The following is a 15,065-nucleotide window of genomic DNA, read 5'->3' as shown; positions in this document are numbered from 1 at the left end:
TGTGCAAAATTTAGAAACGATCACTGGAATTTGTTAACAAAGATCATTATCAGTGATCTTAGAGAAATTTCAATAAAACGAGAAGATAACTCATGCTACATTTTACTGCACATACCACAATCTGTACTGTATTAAATCTAGTTGTACATGAACAATGTGAAGAAAGTATTGTGTCTTCTCATCTTTTTCTCTCCCGAGATTTTTTGGTAAAAAAAGAAGATGCTTGGCAAACTTTTAGTAAACTAAACTCGGTCAGACTAAATTGAATTTAATTGACTTCTATTGCATTGTTTTATATTACTGTGCCCTAACAGGTGATAAAGAAAAGTGAGAAAGGAAAGCAGCAAATATAGAAGATTCTTTTTAAAAATTGGACATAGTGTAATAAGACAAAGAAGATAGGAAAAGGAAAGTTAACAACAGTTTTGTTCATTTACAGCTATCAGATTTATATGTTTCTAGATACAGTTTTATATCTGTTTCTAGATACAGTTAAAGACTCTGTGTCAGAGGGAGAATTTAAAGTCAAGAGAGGGGACTATTGAGGGTACAAAGATTCTGGGAGAGCAATCCAGATAATGGTGATTCACATGTAAAAATTCATCAAGCTGCACACTTGGATTTTTGTGCTTTATGTAAATTATATCTCAATAAAATAAATTTTAAACATTAAAAATACCTCAAAAATGATTGAAATTGAGAGTACAAGTTAAATTTTATTTGAAATAAGCAGGAAGCTATTGTTCACCAATCCCAGAATAATACTGCTTCAATTTTATAGGAAATTATTTAAAAAATAAATAAATGTACTATGTCGTGTATGGGCTTTCATTCTACAACTGAACAAAGACATGACTTATACTTTTATTCTCCACACTGTGCCAACCCCCTATCTGCATGGACTTGCTGACTACTACCACATAAATAGCAAACACAGCTGCTCACTCAACAATCTCTCCCAAGTCAAGAAATTATGTTTAATTGTCTTGTGTTTACAGCTGTGTATTAAATGCTGTTAAACACTTTAAAACAATGAATATGTATAGACCAAAGTAAGAGATAAGCCAGTATTTACTAGGTCCACATATACTGTGAAAATTTCCCAATGGTCAGAAAAGTTTAAGAAACATTATATATCATAATCTTCTCTTGAAGATTTTACAGTGCATTTTAGCTATGTTAAAGGCTATAAGAATGTATGTAGTTCATTTATAATAGCCAAGAACTGGAAACAACCTAAATGCCCATCAATTGACATAGATAAAGAAAATATGATATATATATATATATACGTAACAGAATACTAATCAGTTATTTTTAAAAAAAGATAAAATTCTGCCATTTGAAACAACATGGATGGACCTAAAGGTTATTATGCTGAGTGAAATATACGGGGTGGAGCAAGGCAAACACATTTGATTTTACTCATATGTGGAATACAGAGGAAACAAACAGGTGAACTAAATAAAATAAAAAAAAAATTTAAAAAGTCTTCTTAAAACTTTGCTCAGTCGAGGGCCTCCCCGGTGGCGCAGCGATTGAGTGCTGGGTAGCGAAGCTGCCCGCAGCCTCTGCAGCGCCGGTTCGATCCCCGGCTGCTCCCCGGCCACCGGAGGAGGGTCCCACATGGCGCGCAGACCTCTCCTGCCGCCCACTGCTCCCCTCAGCAGTGTACTTCGGTCCTTCTGCCTGCTCTGCTCCCCGCTCTGGCTCTGGTGAATTCTCACCCTCCCGCGCTTCTGACTGTACCCAGTGCTTGTATGTATGTATGTATGTATGTATGTATGTATGAATAAATAAATAAATAAATAAAATAAATCTTTAAAAAAAATTAAAAAAAAAAAACTTTGCTCAGTCGAGCTTTGTTCAGCCTAGCATTTTCCAAACTTATTTGACCATGAGAGCCTAAGTAGCACTTATTTATATCCTCTACAACTGATTTTCAACAGAACGGATTTTGAGAAATACTAATTTAGACCAATTCAGAAAAGAAAATTCTATAGAAAATAACTGGGTGATGGATTTCAAAGGTCCCTCTCCAGCCTATGAGGATAATGCCATCAACTATAGTTAAATTACAGTTGCCCTCTACAACATTTTCCCATAAATGTCTCTTGGTGGTATTTTTAGGCATTTATAAGATACTGAGCTGAATAGACCATTAGTTTAATTCATGAAAATAATTATCATATTCTTATGAAGGAAACTACAAAAAGAAATTAGAGAAAAAAAACAGAGATGGTTAAAGAGTTGAAAAGAGAAGACTCATAAAAACATAAAGAAGTTGGATATTTCAATCTGGAGAACAGATGGAAAATATATCAAATAACTACATTAAGGTCTCTAAAATTATAAATTTTCTGATGAGTTGCATCTCTATTGTCTCTGATATCAGAATAAGAATTGGTCCTAAACTATAGAATGAAAGATAAAAATTAGGTTTAATTGAAAAAACTACTGACTGAAAAGGCTGCAAAAATGTTAGAAAAACTGATAATGAAGAAAAATAGCCCTTCTGTATTGTCAAGTCTTAGAGAGACTTAAAATTTGTCATGGATGGCACAAGAAGCAAGAGGCTAGAAGTGATACTGTGCACTATTAATCTGTGAAGATTTGGGGGATGTGACTTCCATTTCCTTACTTGAATTTTCCCAACCATGAGTCAGCAATGGCTGCTCCCAGGATTGGAGTGAAATAACAGAGGCTGCTGAAGGCATGGTACACGGATGTGGAGGTGTCTTCATTCCAGTGTAGGAAATACAGGAAGTACAGAGTCAGCACAGCTGAGGTGAAAAAAAAGGGAGACAAAACAAGATAGATGCATTAAAATGACTTATGGAATAGAAACACATTTAATCTCTGGTCTTTGAAGTGATCTTTACCTTCAACATTTCTATCAGTGTAGTGACAAAGAGATGGTGCTGGGCAGCAGAAACAGGACCCATAAAAGTAGGAAATGTTTAGTGTCTAAATAATATACTCCCCCCTTTGGTCTATGTGTACTCATGACATCATTTAGGCCAATCACAAAGAACACATGGTCCTTCCAAAATCTCCTCCTTTCTCATCCCAGTAATAATATAGCTCCTAGACATGAGGAGCAGGTATGAAGAATAGAATCAGATGATAAGAGCATTCCCACTTGCATTCTCATAGGCTCTGTTCTGTTTCTATTAGGTCTCTCTGTCTTTAACTGCATGAGTTACTAGGTAAAATTCTATGAGGCATTTATTGAAATCTTGACCAAAGGAAAGAATAAATTTGATGAGGAAAAAGGAGTGTATAAGGGAAATAAGTACATGCCAGAAGATCAGATTTTTACAAACAGGGGCTAGGTATGAATAAAGAAGAGTAGGACACTGAGATACAAAATTACCTTTCATGCCATAATAGGAAAAACGCTCACAGAATTCATTCACCACAATGAAGGCAATGCTCAGTGGATAATTGGAGCCACAAATTTTCTATGAAACAAAATGGCAAATGTTTCAAGCTTGCGTTGTTTATTCTTCTTTAAACTAGTAGATTGTTTCACAACAACAAAATCATTTATTGAAAATCTATCTTAGGTAATATGAGTTGTTTGGGGAGAGATATAACTGAGTACATCTGCAGAGAAAATAATAAATCAATGTATTCATTGTGTCACCCATATGAGCAGATATAAACAACCCTCCTAAATATGAATATATGTTACTACATTTTGATAGCTTGCTTGAAAGACAATGAATGTCTTCTTACCTTCCCAGCTTACAGAACTGTACAACATGGAGTTTAGTTAACACACTTTCACTAGCTCTATAACACACTCATGTCACATAGTAGTATACACACTGTGAATAAATTTTAATATCTTATCCTGGTCATGTCAATACACCTGTCCTTATGCTAACTATTACTTTTTGGTAAAAACTCAATAAGCAAAGACTATTACTACTACATCCTCTTCACTTCTGGGATTTTGATATAAGGATTGATTATGAAAATAAATTTGGAAGTGCTTTAACAGGTAGGTATATTAGATAAAACATTATTTACTACTTCTTTGTTTCTCTGTTCTGTGTCCCTCTATAAACTAGAACACATAATAATAAACCGGATCTATTTTAAAACTTCTCTTGGTGTGTGCATAAGATTCTGCACACGGAGGAACTGAATTTTTATATTGGTAAAGAAAGAACAATCATACACAGTTCTCTAAGGAGTACTTGCCAAGTTTCCCTGGATATTGCTCTTTTTCACCCCAGAGAAACTCAGATTACACAATGAAATAGAGCAAAGTCCTGGATCCCTAATGAAGAACTCTACTTCTCCCTGCTACTTACTCTCCTAAGTAAAAGAAAATCTGTTTAGATTTTGTTTTCAGGTTAATTCTGACTCCAAGTGAGAATAGTTTTTAGACTCTAATACAGTTCAGACTGAAGCTCCAGAGGCAGAGGAGGTAACCAAAAGAGCAAATCTATTCCTGTGAGAGGCAGAATTGAATCTGGGAACTCACCGGAGGTGGCTTTGGAAGGCTGGGTGGTTGGGAAGATATCTCATCAGTGGAGACAGGTGAAAAAAGAGTTTCCTTGGACTCATTTTTCTGGAACTGATTCATGGCTGGCTCTTTACTCTCTCTTTCCTCAAGCATTTGGCTTCAGTAGGCAGTTGGGACAGCTGCCAGCCTAAAGTGAAAGGGGGTACTGGGAGGAGAAGAGGGGGTGGCTTCAGCAACTAGGTTTAACCCTATTGGTGTCAGCTTCAGTAGCTGCCTGTTCCAGAGTAAGGCAGAAAACTACAGGCAAAGAAAGGGTTGGGCTTCAGAAACTAATTTAAAAGAATTATTATGCATGAGGTAGACCGTGGGGGAAGGAGAACAACGTATCACAGATGGGACAAGACAATGCTTGAGAGTTGCAAATAAGTATAAAATAGAGTATAATACCTTAAGTTCAATTAAAAAATTTATTTCAGATTGGTGGTTGCCAGAAGCAGGGGTAGAAGTGGGAGAAGGGGGTGAATGAAATCAGTGAAGAGGGTCAAAAGATACAAACTTCCAGTTAAAAAATAAATGTCACAGCATGATGGCTACAGTTGTAATGCACAGCATGATGGCTACAGTTAGCAGTACTGCATTGCATTTTTGAAAGTTGCTAAGAGAGCAGATTTTAAATGTTCTCACCATAAAGGAAAAATACTGCGACTAGTTATGGTGACAAATGCCAGCTAGATTTTCTCTGGTGATCATTTCATAATATAAACAAATATTGAATTATTGTGTTGAACACCTGAAAATTTATGTCAATAAAAATTGATTTCAGGGTAATAATAGCTGTTATTTATTGAATGCATATTATAGACAAGTTAATATATATGAATTACACCTATATTTATATCTATATATTCAATTCTTATTTCTGGCCCCTCTAATAAGAACTAATGTCCGAAGAGATTAAGTAAGGCGTCCAAAGTTAAGTGGTGAGTAAGTGACAGATGTGGAGTTTTCACTATTCCTTCACAGATGGGAGAGATTTGTATCAGTATTACCTCTAGTCATTTTCAGGTACAGAGGTTATGGAAATGTAAATAAAGGAGTGTAGGGGGATTGAAATGTACTGTCAAGGGAAAGTCATCACAAAGTTGAAGAATTTGAAGAGATAGAAAAGTTGTTTATTTTGGGTTTGGAACATGATAAAATTCATCTAGAAAAATCCTACAAGGAATTAAAGAGTTGAGGCTAAAGGAAATTAAAGAAATTGGTTGGGGATCATTTTTGTCCTATGCTAAATTCATTCCCTGTGCTTTTACTTTTTTTCAGGCCATCATTTCATAAATTTAAAAAAATTAAGCAAAAATTATGACATTTCTAGGTTTATGACAAACAACATTTTCCTTGATTTTCAGTGGATGTATTTCCAATTAACTCTAGATTATATTTAGTCCTATCAAAGAGGAAAAAAAACAGGCATGATGATGATAAATGCATTTTATATAGTGTCATTTTGTTGTCAATTAGGTAAAAGAAGAGCAAAGGAGTATGTTGCTTTTCCAGTTGTCAGTCAAAAAACAAAAAGAGGGCCTCCCCAGTGGCGCAGCGGTTGAGCGCTGGGTTGCTAAGCTGCCCGCGGCCTCTGCGACGCAGGTTCGATCCCTGGCTGCTCCCCGGCCACCGGAGGAGGGTCCCACATGGTGCGCAGACCTCTCCTGCCGCCCGCTGCTCCCCTCAGCAGTGTGCTTCGGTCCTTCTGCCTGCTCTGCTCCCCACTCTGCCTCTGGTGAATTCTCTCACCCTCCCGCGCTTCTGACTGTACCCAGTGCATGTATAAACAAACAAACAAACAAATAAATAAATAAATAAAACATGCAAAAAAAAAAAAAGAAAAAGAATGCTACAGAGATACAATAAAAATTAGAAATGAACTATCAAGGAGGTCTGGAAATAGGAGCACATTTTTTTGAGAAAAGCTATTACTCTATCCTTCAGAAAATTGTTGCATTACCTATTTGATAATTCATTAACAAATAAGGTCCTAATAAACTTTACTCTTTCATTCCTCCCTAAACTCTGCCTTAGACTTTGACCACATGGTTTCAGCTTCTTTACACTTATCACTCTCCCCCCACCCACCAATCTTTGCCCAAAGAAGAGCCCAGATTCATTTCTGATGTGACATTAATGATTAGGTTGTAGTTATTCTTTCAGAAAGTATTGACCTTTCTGACATAGTTTGATTAATGACTCTGGATGCAAAATAAATGAACAGTTGTTAAGTTACTAGCCCAGTTTACTAGTAGTGGCACAGACGCCACTACTGTGGGTCTCCCTGCTCTGGCCTTATACCTCTAGACTAGTATTTGATCATTTGTACTCATAGGTATCTAAAATGCCAGATTTTAGAGTATTGGCATTGATTGATACTCCTTTGTTTAGATGAAATTCTTCTTTTGATATAGCAATATAATGCTAGCATTCATGGAATCAAATCATATCAGAGATGGAATCTTAATGATCTTACCCTTGAACTAACTTCCCTGGTAAGAAGCATTTAAGGTAATATACATACATGTGATATTAATGTATATGTGCATATATGTATATATTTAAGGTAATATATACCCATACACATATATATATAAGCTTACAGATATTTCTCTTGAAAATTCTTATTCAACAAATCTAAGCAGAAATCTAAGAACATGTGTTTTTAACAAGCACCATGATGGTTTTTATGACAGATTTGGGGAATACTGGTTTGAAATTCATCACCCAGTCTAGCATGAAGAATATTCCAGAAGAACTCAAAAGGACAAAGTAAGAACTAAAACCTAGTCTCCCAAGGTCTATTCTGGAGTCCTTCCTATTATTTCAAGATGCCTCTTGTACCCTATTATTTTTGCTAACTTGAAATCAGATAGAAAGACAAAAGGGAAAAGATTAATGAGAAAGGAAATGATTAAAGAAAAGCAACTGCTGGATAGAAATGAGCACAGATTTTTCAGAGATAAAAAAGAGAATAAAAATGGAAGAATCTAAAATATCAGCGAGAAAGTAAAAAATAGTTAAGGACCAGTGAATATGACAGCAGAGTGATATTTTAGTCATATAGAAGAAGACTGAAACTCTAAAATGGTAGATACTGCTAATATAGTCATATAAAAGACATAAATGCGAACTTAAAGAGGACATGTGTTTAGCAGGCATTGGATATAAAATCAGCATACAAAAATGAGCTATATTTAAATGTCAGCAACAAATAAAAATGGAAATTAAAAAAGATAATAACTATAATAGCTTAAAAAATACCTAGCAATAAATCCAATGAAAGGTATTCAAGACTTTAATACTAAACACTATAAAACATTATTGAAAGAAATAAAGAACAATCTAAACAAATGGAGAGACATACTATATAGTCAAGATATGGTAGGTTGTTGTTGTAAAGATATCAATATTCCCCACGTCAACCTATAATTTCAACAGGTTGTGTGTGTGTAACAAATGACAAGTTGATTATTTTTTTTGGTATCATTGAAGAAATATTTGCTTATAACACTGTATGTGATTCAGAGGTGACACTTGATTTTTAGACTTCATAAGAAATTTAAGCAGCAGCAAAAAGTAAAGAATAGTATGGTAATCCTGAAGAACAAAAAGACTTGAACTACCAAATATAAGATCTATTATAAAGCTATAAAGTAACAGAGTGGAATCAACACAAACTAGATAGGCAATCTATTAAGTAGAGAAGTTTAGATTTGTACATATACTAAGATCCACAATATAGTAACGCATCATTTATGACAAAGGTGACACTGTAGTACGTAGGGGATATGATGGGTGTTTTCAACAAATATACACCATCTGGTGATACAAATTAAAAATTATTTCAACCTTTATCTTACATCATACACTAAAACCAATTCTATATAGATTGAAGATCTACCTGTTCAGTTTTTCAAAAATAAATCTTGTAACAGAAAACATAAAAGGACATTTTATGACTGTGGAGTAAGTCTAAATTTCTTAAATAAGACATAAAATATGGTAACTATAAAAGAAAAACAAGTGAAATGTCAGACAATTTAAAACTAAGATATTTTGTTCACCAAAAGACACCATTAACAGTGAAAAGAGGGCCTCCCTGATGGCGCAAGGGGTTAAAATGCAACCTATGAAGCTGTCCGCAGCCTCTGCAGCACAAGTTCGATCCCCGGCCAGCCAGGAAGCAACCCACATGGCATAGCAGACCTCTCCTGACTCACCCACTGCTCCCCTCAGCAGTGTATTTCAGTATATCTGCCTGTTCTGCTCCCCACTCTGTCTCTGTGAATCCTCTCACCCCCTGCACCTCTGGCCTGTACCCCAGCTCTTGTATGCATAAATAAATAAATCTTTAAAAAAAAAAAGAGTGAAAAGAGCTTTCAGGGTAAGAATACTACCAAAATTGCAAACTTGGGCTAGTATCTGAGAAGTCACTTCCATGGCAATGTTACTGGGCAGGAGTGTCACCTACTCCTGCAAATCGAGTGAGTCTACTTCAGAGGGGAAAGTGAGGTGACAGATCTCAAAATATTAGAAAGCTATGAAACTTTTTAGAATAACAATTTATAATTTTTTATCATATTTGGGTCCTTAATTTTGATTACTTTATTAATAAGTTGAAAATTAAGTAATTACTATAGGAATGGTATGTAATTGATATAATTCCTGAATTCTGACATGTTTAAAAATACTCAATTACCAAACTGTGGGTGACATTAAGCAAATACATAATTCATAGGTCACATGCAGATGTACCTTTACTAACCATTAATTTTTACTCCTTTACAGCAACTTAACTTTCCTATTTGCATGCTTATATCATCAGTTCCATCAAACCATTCACAACAGGTCAAACTAAAAGGACATGTGCTTATGATTACTAACTTTACTGTAGTAATCATTTTACAATATATACTCACCATATAAATGACATGTAATATATGAATAAACACACACATATATACACATATATACATGTAATATATGCATAAATACACACCTTAAGTCATACAATGTTATAACATTGTCAATTATATCCCAATACAGCCGATGGTTAAATATATGTACTTATAATCATGGCATGATCAGCACATGGTTCTGGTAGAAAACCTCCTATCTGAGAACTTGTCTCATCTACAAGCTCCCTACTAAAAATGCACCCAATAACAAGTAATGAAAATATTATTTATTCCTCTATAAGCTACTTATACTTACTCTTAAGGGGTATAAACAAACAATATACTAGGTATTCAATCCATAAAAAATGTCTTTAAGAACATATTTCATTTATAGGGGAAGAATTAGGGTGGTGAAGATGAGCTGTGTCAGGCGGTATAATTTGATAACATAATGTGTGCTCTAAGCTAGTATTATCAATTTATGTCACCGTGTACCCATTTCTGGTACAGTAAACACTAATAAAAGAAATCTCAGAATGATGACCTTCAGAAACAATCATTATAATTTGTATTCCTATATTAAAATGATAATTATGTTTTACTGGCTTTTTGAATATTTGAGCTTGCTCTAGTTAATAAATAACATAGTTGTGGTTCTCAGCTAAGTATTAATAAATTAAATAGAAATAAACATGAATACACAAATAGATTAGAGCTGACAGTAGACCAGAGAGAGAAAGCAAGAACAAAGTAGGAAACCAAACCTTACGGACTAAAAATATAATAATAACTGCAGAAATTCCTATGGTAAAAGAACTTGAAAAAAAAGTAGGTAAGTAGATAAATAATCTTTGGCACATCTAAACAATGTAATATGATTCAGTACTATAAATAAATGAGTTCTGAAGTCATGAAAAAGACCGGGGGAAACTTAAGTCTTGTATGGCTAAGTAAAAGAAGTCATGGTACCTTCCTCCCCCAAGCCAGAGCAGTACCATTCTGAGAGTTCTTCCCTAAGCCTTGGGTTCCTCCAGTGAGAAAAGAGAACCAGACAATCATCCTCCTATCGCCAGCATTCAGGGAAGTTTTGTGTGAGCCCCTTACTCTGACCTCATACCACAGGAATTGCAGTGAAACTGCAGGGCTCAATCACTAGAAATCTGAATGGGAAAGAGAAAGGGAGAAGGGCTTGCAAAAAGCAGCACATGGGATCTTGGCAGACCAAGTTTAAACCTACAGTACCCAAGCACCCAAGCAGTAATCCCAACCAGAGGTTTTGCTCATCTGCAGAACCAAGTCAGGGACACAATCTTACCAGGGAACTTGGAGGGGTTTAGATTTTTTGGATTTGGATCCTCAAACAAACTTTGCTGATCCCAAAGCTGTTTTGTCCAAGTGCAGGCACAACCCACTGTGAAGAGTGCCTTCCTGCACTCCCAAATAAGTGAGTTTGTTGGGAAACTGAGAAGAGCCTGGAGAGATACCACCACTTTCCACCAGGCACACTTATTATGGAGAGTGCTTTCCGGCCCCACCTGGCCTGAAGGGCTAGTGACTACACATGAAAACTATGCAGCCCAGTGGTTTTTCAGACAAAAGAAGGACAGGCAGAACTGGTATTTGCAAAGAAATGTAAGTATCCCTGTCCAGCCCTAGAGTTAAGATAATAAAGAGCTTTACTAATTTTAGAGCTTCCTTCTTAAAAATAAATAATTTTAAGAACAGCAAGAAAAAAGAGAGATGCTGTCTATAAGAGAACTCTCATAAGGTTATTTGCATATTTTTCAAAAGAAATTTTCAAGCCAGGAGAGAATGGGATGAGATATTAAAAATATTGAAAGAAAATAATTGTCAACCAAGAATCCTATACCTAGAGAAGCTGTCCTTCAAAACAAAGGAGGGGGGAGATTAACATTTTCCCAAACAAAATTTGAGGGGGTTCATTACCATCAAACATACATTACAAGTGATATTAAAGAGAATTGTTTGAAAAAACAGAACTAGAAGAGTCACAGTTAAAATCATAAAAACATAAAAAATAGTAACTCTTACTGGTAATAATAAATATATAGTTATAGTTAGATTCTGCAATATGACAATACCAAGGCATAACTCATAAGTCTTGTTTAAAAGTTTTAAAAATGACTGTAGTAAAAATAACTAAAACTACAATAAATTGTTATTAGTTGCACAACATAAAACATGTAAATTGTCACAGCAATCACATAAAATGTGATGTGGAGGGGAAGTGAAACTATAAAGTTCATATATTCTATTGAAGTTAAGTTGTTAACAGTTTTAATTATGGGGCTACAAAAGTATACAATTTTTTTTTAATTTAAGGTGTTTTATATAACTTTCATAGTAACCATAAAGGACAATCCCATGTAATCTCCCTTTCTCTCTTTCTCTCTCTCTTCTCTCTCTCTCTTACACACACACACACACACACACACACACACACACACACACATAGACAAAAGAAATCAAAGCACATTAATACCAAAAGATACCAAAATACAAGAACAGCCTACACAAAAACAACGAATCTGTAGAACAATCAGAAAACAATGAAAAAATAGAAATATTAAGCATTTACCCTTTAATAAGTACTTTAAATGTAAATATTCAATTTTATGGTAAAAATAAATGGAATGACTGAATGAATTTACAAATTTCCATCAATATGTTGCCTACAAGATATTCACTTAAAGAAACACATAGATTGAAAGCAAAGGGATAGAAAACAACATTTCAAGCAAGTGGTAACTAAAACAAACAAAAAAACAATGATAATTATACTTTTATCAGATAAAAATAGACTATAAATTAAAAATAATTAAAAAAAGAAAAATCTTTTTCACACACACATGTGTGTGTGTGTGTGTGTAATCTCACATAATGATAAAGGGATTAATACCTTAAGAAGATATAACAATTGTAAATGTTATGGGGTGAACAGTGGAGAACTAAAAAAAGAAATAAACAACAATAAATTAATAATTGGGGAATTTATTTTTTATTTTTTATATATATTTTATTTTATATATTTTTTACATCATTTTTCATTTTTGCACAATGTATGTTTTTTCATCTTGGTTATAGTCCCCATACAATTCCCAACCCCCTTATATTGACTGTAGTCCCTCCTATCCCCCCCCACCCCATAGTGTGTCTCTGGCTTATAGTTGCTTGTTGATTTTGATTTTTACTTTATTATAATTAGTCTTTCTCCTGCTCCCCTATTTAGGTTTTCAAATTCCTTCTATGAGTGAGACCACCTGGTATTAAAAAAACTAGCAACAACAAATGTTGGCAAGGATGTGGAGAAAAAGGAACTCTCCTGCACTGCTGGTGGGAGTGCAAACTGGTCCAACCACTATGGAAAGCTGTCTGGAGAATCCTCAACCTGCTAAAAATGGAGCTTCCATATGACCCAGCAATTCCACTCCTAGGTATTTATCCAAATTGGGGACTTTAAAACCCCACTTTCAATAATGGATAGGTCATCTGGACAAAGAATATGTAAGAAACAGCAGATTTGAATAACACTATAGACTAAATGGACCTAACAAATATAACCAAGACATTCTATCCTAAAACACCATACAAGTTCTTTCAAGAGCACACAAACCATTTTCTAGGATAGACCATATCTTAGGTCACAAAACAGTTCTTAGCAAATTAAGGAGTTAAACCATAACAAGTATCTTCCCTGACCATAATTGCATAAAACAAGCAATCAAAAACAAAACATACCAGAATTTATGGAATGCAGCAAAACCAGTTTGAAGAGGAAAGTTCATAGCAATAAACTCCTACATTAAAAAACAAGAAAGGGGCCTTCCTGGTGGTGCAAGGGGTTAGGACTCAGCACTATGAAGCTATAGGCAGCTACTGCAGCTTGAGTTCTATCCCTGGCCAGGGAGCTAACCCACATGGTGAAGAGGACCTCTCCTGTTTTGCCCACTGCTCCCCTCAACAGTGTATTTCAGTTGATCTGCTTGTTCTGCTCCCCACTCTGTCTCTGGTGGATCCTCTCACCACTACCCTCCCACACACCTCTGGCCTACACCCCAGTTCTTCTATTCATAAATAAATAAATCTTTAAAAAAAAAAGAAACAAGAAAGATTCCAAATATACAACCTAATTCTATGACTTAAAGAACTAGAAAAAGAAAAGAGTCCAAAGCTAGCAGAAGAGGGCCTCGCTGGTGGCGCAGTGATTGAGCCCTGGGTTGCAAAGCTGCCTGCAGCCTCTGCAGCACCGGTTCGATCCCCGACTGCCAGGTGAGGGTCCCACATGGTGCGCAGACCTCTCCTGCCACCCACTGCTCCCCTCGGCAGTGTACTTCGGTCCTTCTGCCTGTTCTGCTCCCTGCTCTGGCTCTGGTGAATTCTCTCACCCTCCCGTGCTTCTGACTGTACCCAGTGCTTGTATAAATCAATCAATCAATCAATCAATCAATCAATCTTAAAAAAAAAGACCAAAGGTAGCAGAAGAAAGAATATTAGATTATAAATAAATGACATTGAGAACAAAAAAGATTAACCAAACTAAGAGTTGGTTCTTCAAAGAGATAGATAAATGACAAATCTTTAGCTAGACTAACCAAGAAAACCATAGTAAAATATTGCCTCATGCCTGTTAGTGTGACCATCACCAAGAAGACAAGAAATAACAAATACTTGCACAGCTATAGAGAAAAGGGAACCCTGTGCTTCGTCAGTGGGATTGTAAATTGGTACAACTACTGTGAAAGCAGTATGGAGGATCCTCAAAAAATTAAAAGTAGAACTATAGTTTTATCCATCAATTTTACTTCTCAAAATATATCCAAAGTAAATGAAAACACTAACTCAAAATGATAGCTGCACCCCATGCTCATAACAGCATCACTTGCAATAACCAAATGATAGAAACAATGGAAGTGTCCATCAATGGATAAATTAATAAAGAAATTTATCATTTCATCTATAGATGAATGGATAAAGAAGTTATGACACAATGGAATATTACTCAGTTGCTAAAAATGAGGGGATCCTATCACTTGTGACAATATAGATGAAACTTGAAGACAATATTTTAAATGAAATATATCTGACCACCATACTGCACTATGTCACTTAAATATGGTATTTTTTTTAAGCTAAAAAAGAAAAGCCAACCCCAAAACCCAAACTCATAGAAAAAGAGATTAGTGTTGTGGCTACCAGAGATTGAAGGTAGTGGGAGGGGGAACTGGAAGGAAGATGGCCAAAATATACAAAATACTAATTATAAAATAAGTACTATGGATATAATATACAACATAGTCAACATAGCTGTATGATATATAGGAAAGTTAAGAGAGTAAATCCTAAGAATTCTTATCACAAGTAGAAATTTTCCCTTTTTCTTTTCTTTTTACTGTATTTATAAGATGATGGGTGTTAGCTGAACCTATTGTAGTAATCATTTCACAATATATGTAAATCAAATCATAATGTTGTATGCCTTAAACTTATGCAGTGATGTGTACCAATTATTTGTCAATAAAACTGAAAAAAAAACTGAAACATTTTCCACTGTCTTAGGGATTTTTATTCTTAATAATACAACAAATTATCATGTCTTGTAAGTTTTAGATTTATAGCTGAAT

General features: G+C 35.0%; 1 protein-coding gene across 2 annotated transcripts in view; it reads right to left on the bottom strand.

Annotated features, from left to right (window-relative positions):
* The window catches only part of SLC15A2 (solute carrier family 15 member 2), a gene marked incomplete at both ends in the record, with an annotated part of 34,532 nt that extends 29,899 nt beyond the window's left edge, over nt 1–4,633 (bottom strand). For both annotated transcript variants that reach the window (XM_084232046.1, XM_084232047.1), the window contains 3 exons: nt 2,642–2,783; nt 3,377–3,464; nt 4,499–4,633. In XM_084232046.1, coding sequence (XP_084088172.1) covers nt 2,642–2,783; nt 3,377–3,464; nt 4,499–4,633 — 365 coding nt within the window. The remainder of the gene's footprint in view (nt 1–2,641; nt 2,784–3,376; nt 3,465–4,498) is intronic.
* Between the last annotated feature and the right edge of the window lie 10,432 nt (nt 4,634–15,065).

The sequence above is a fragment of the Talpa europaea genome, assembly GCF_964194135.1.
Source record: "Talpa europaea genome assembly, chromosome: 4".
NCBI lineage: Eukaryota > Metazoa > Chordata > Mammalia > Eulipotyphla > Talpidae > Talpa > Talpa europaea.
This window is presented reverse-complemented; position numbering and strand designations above follow the sequence as displayed.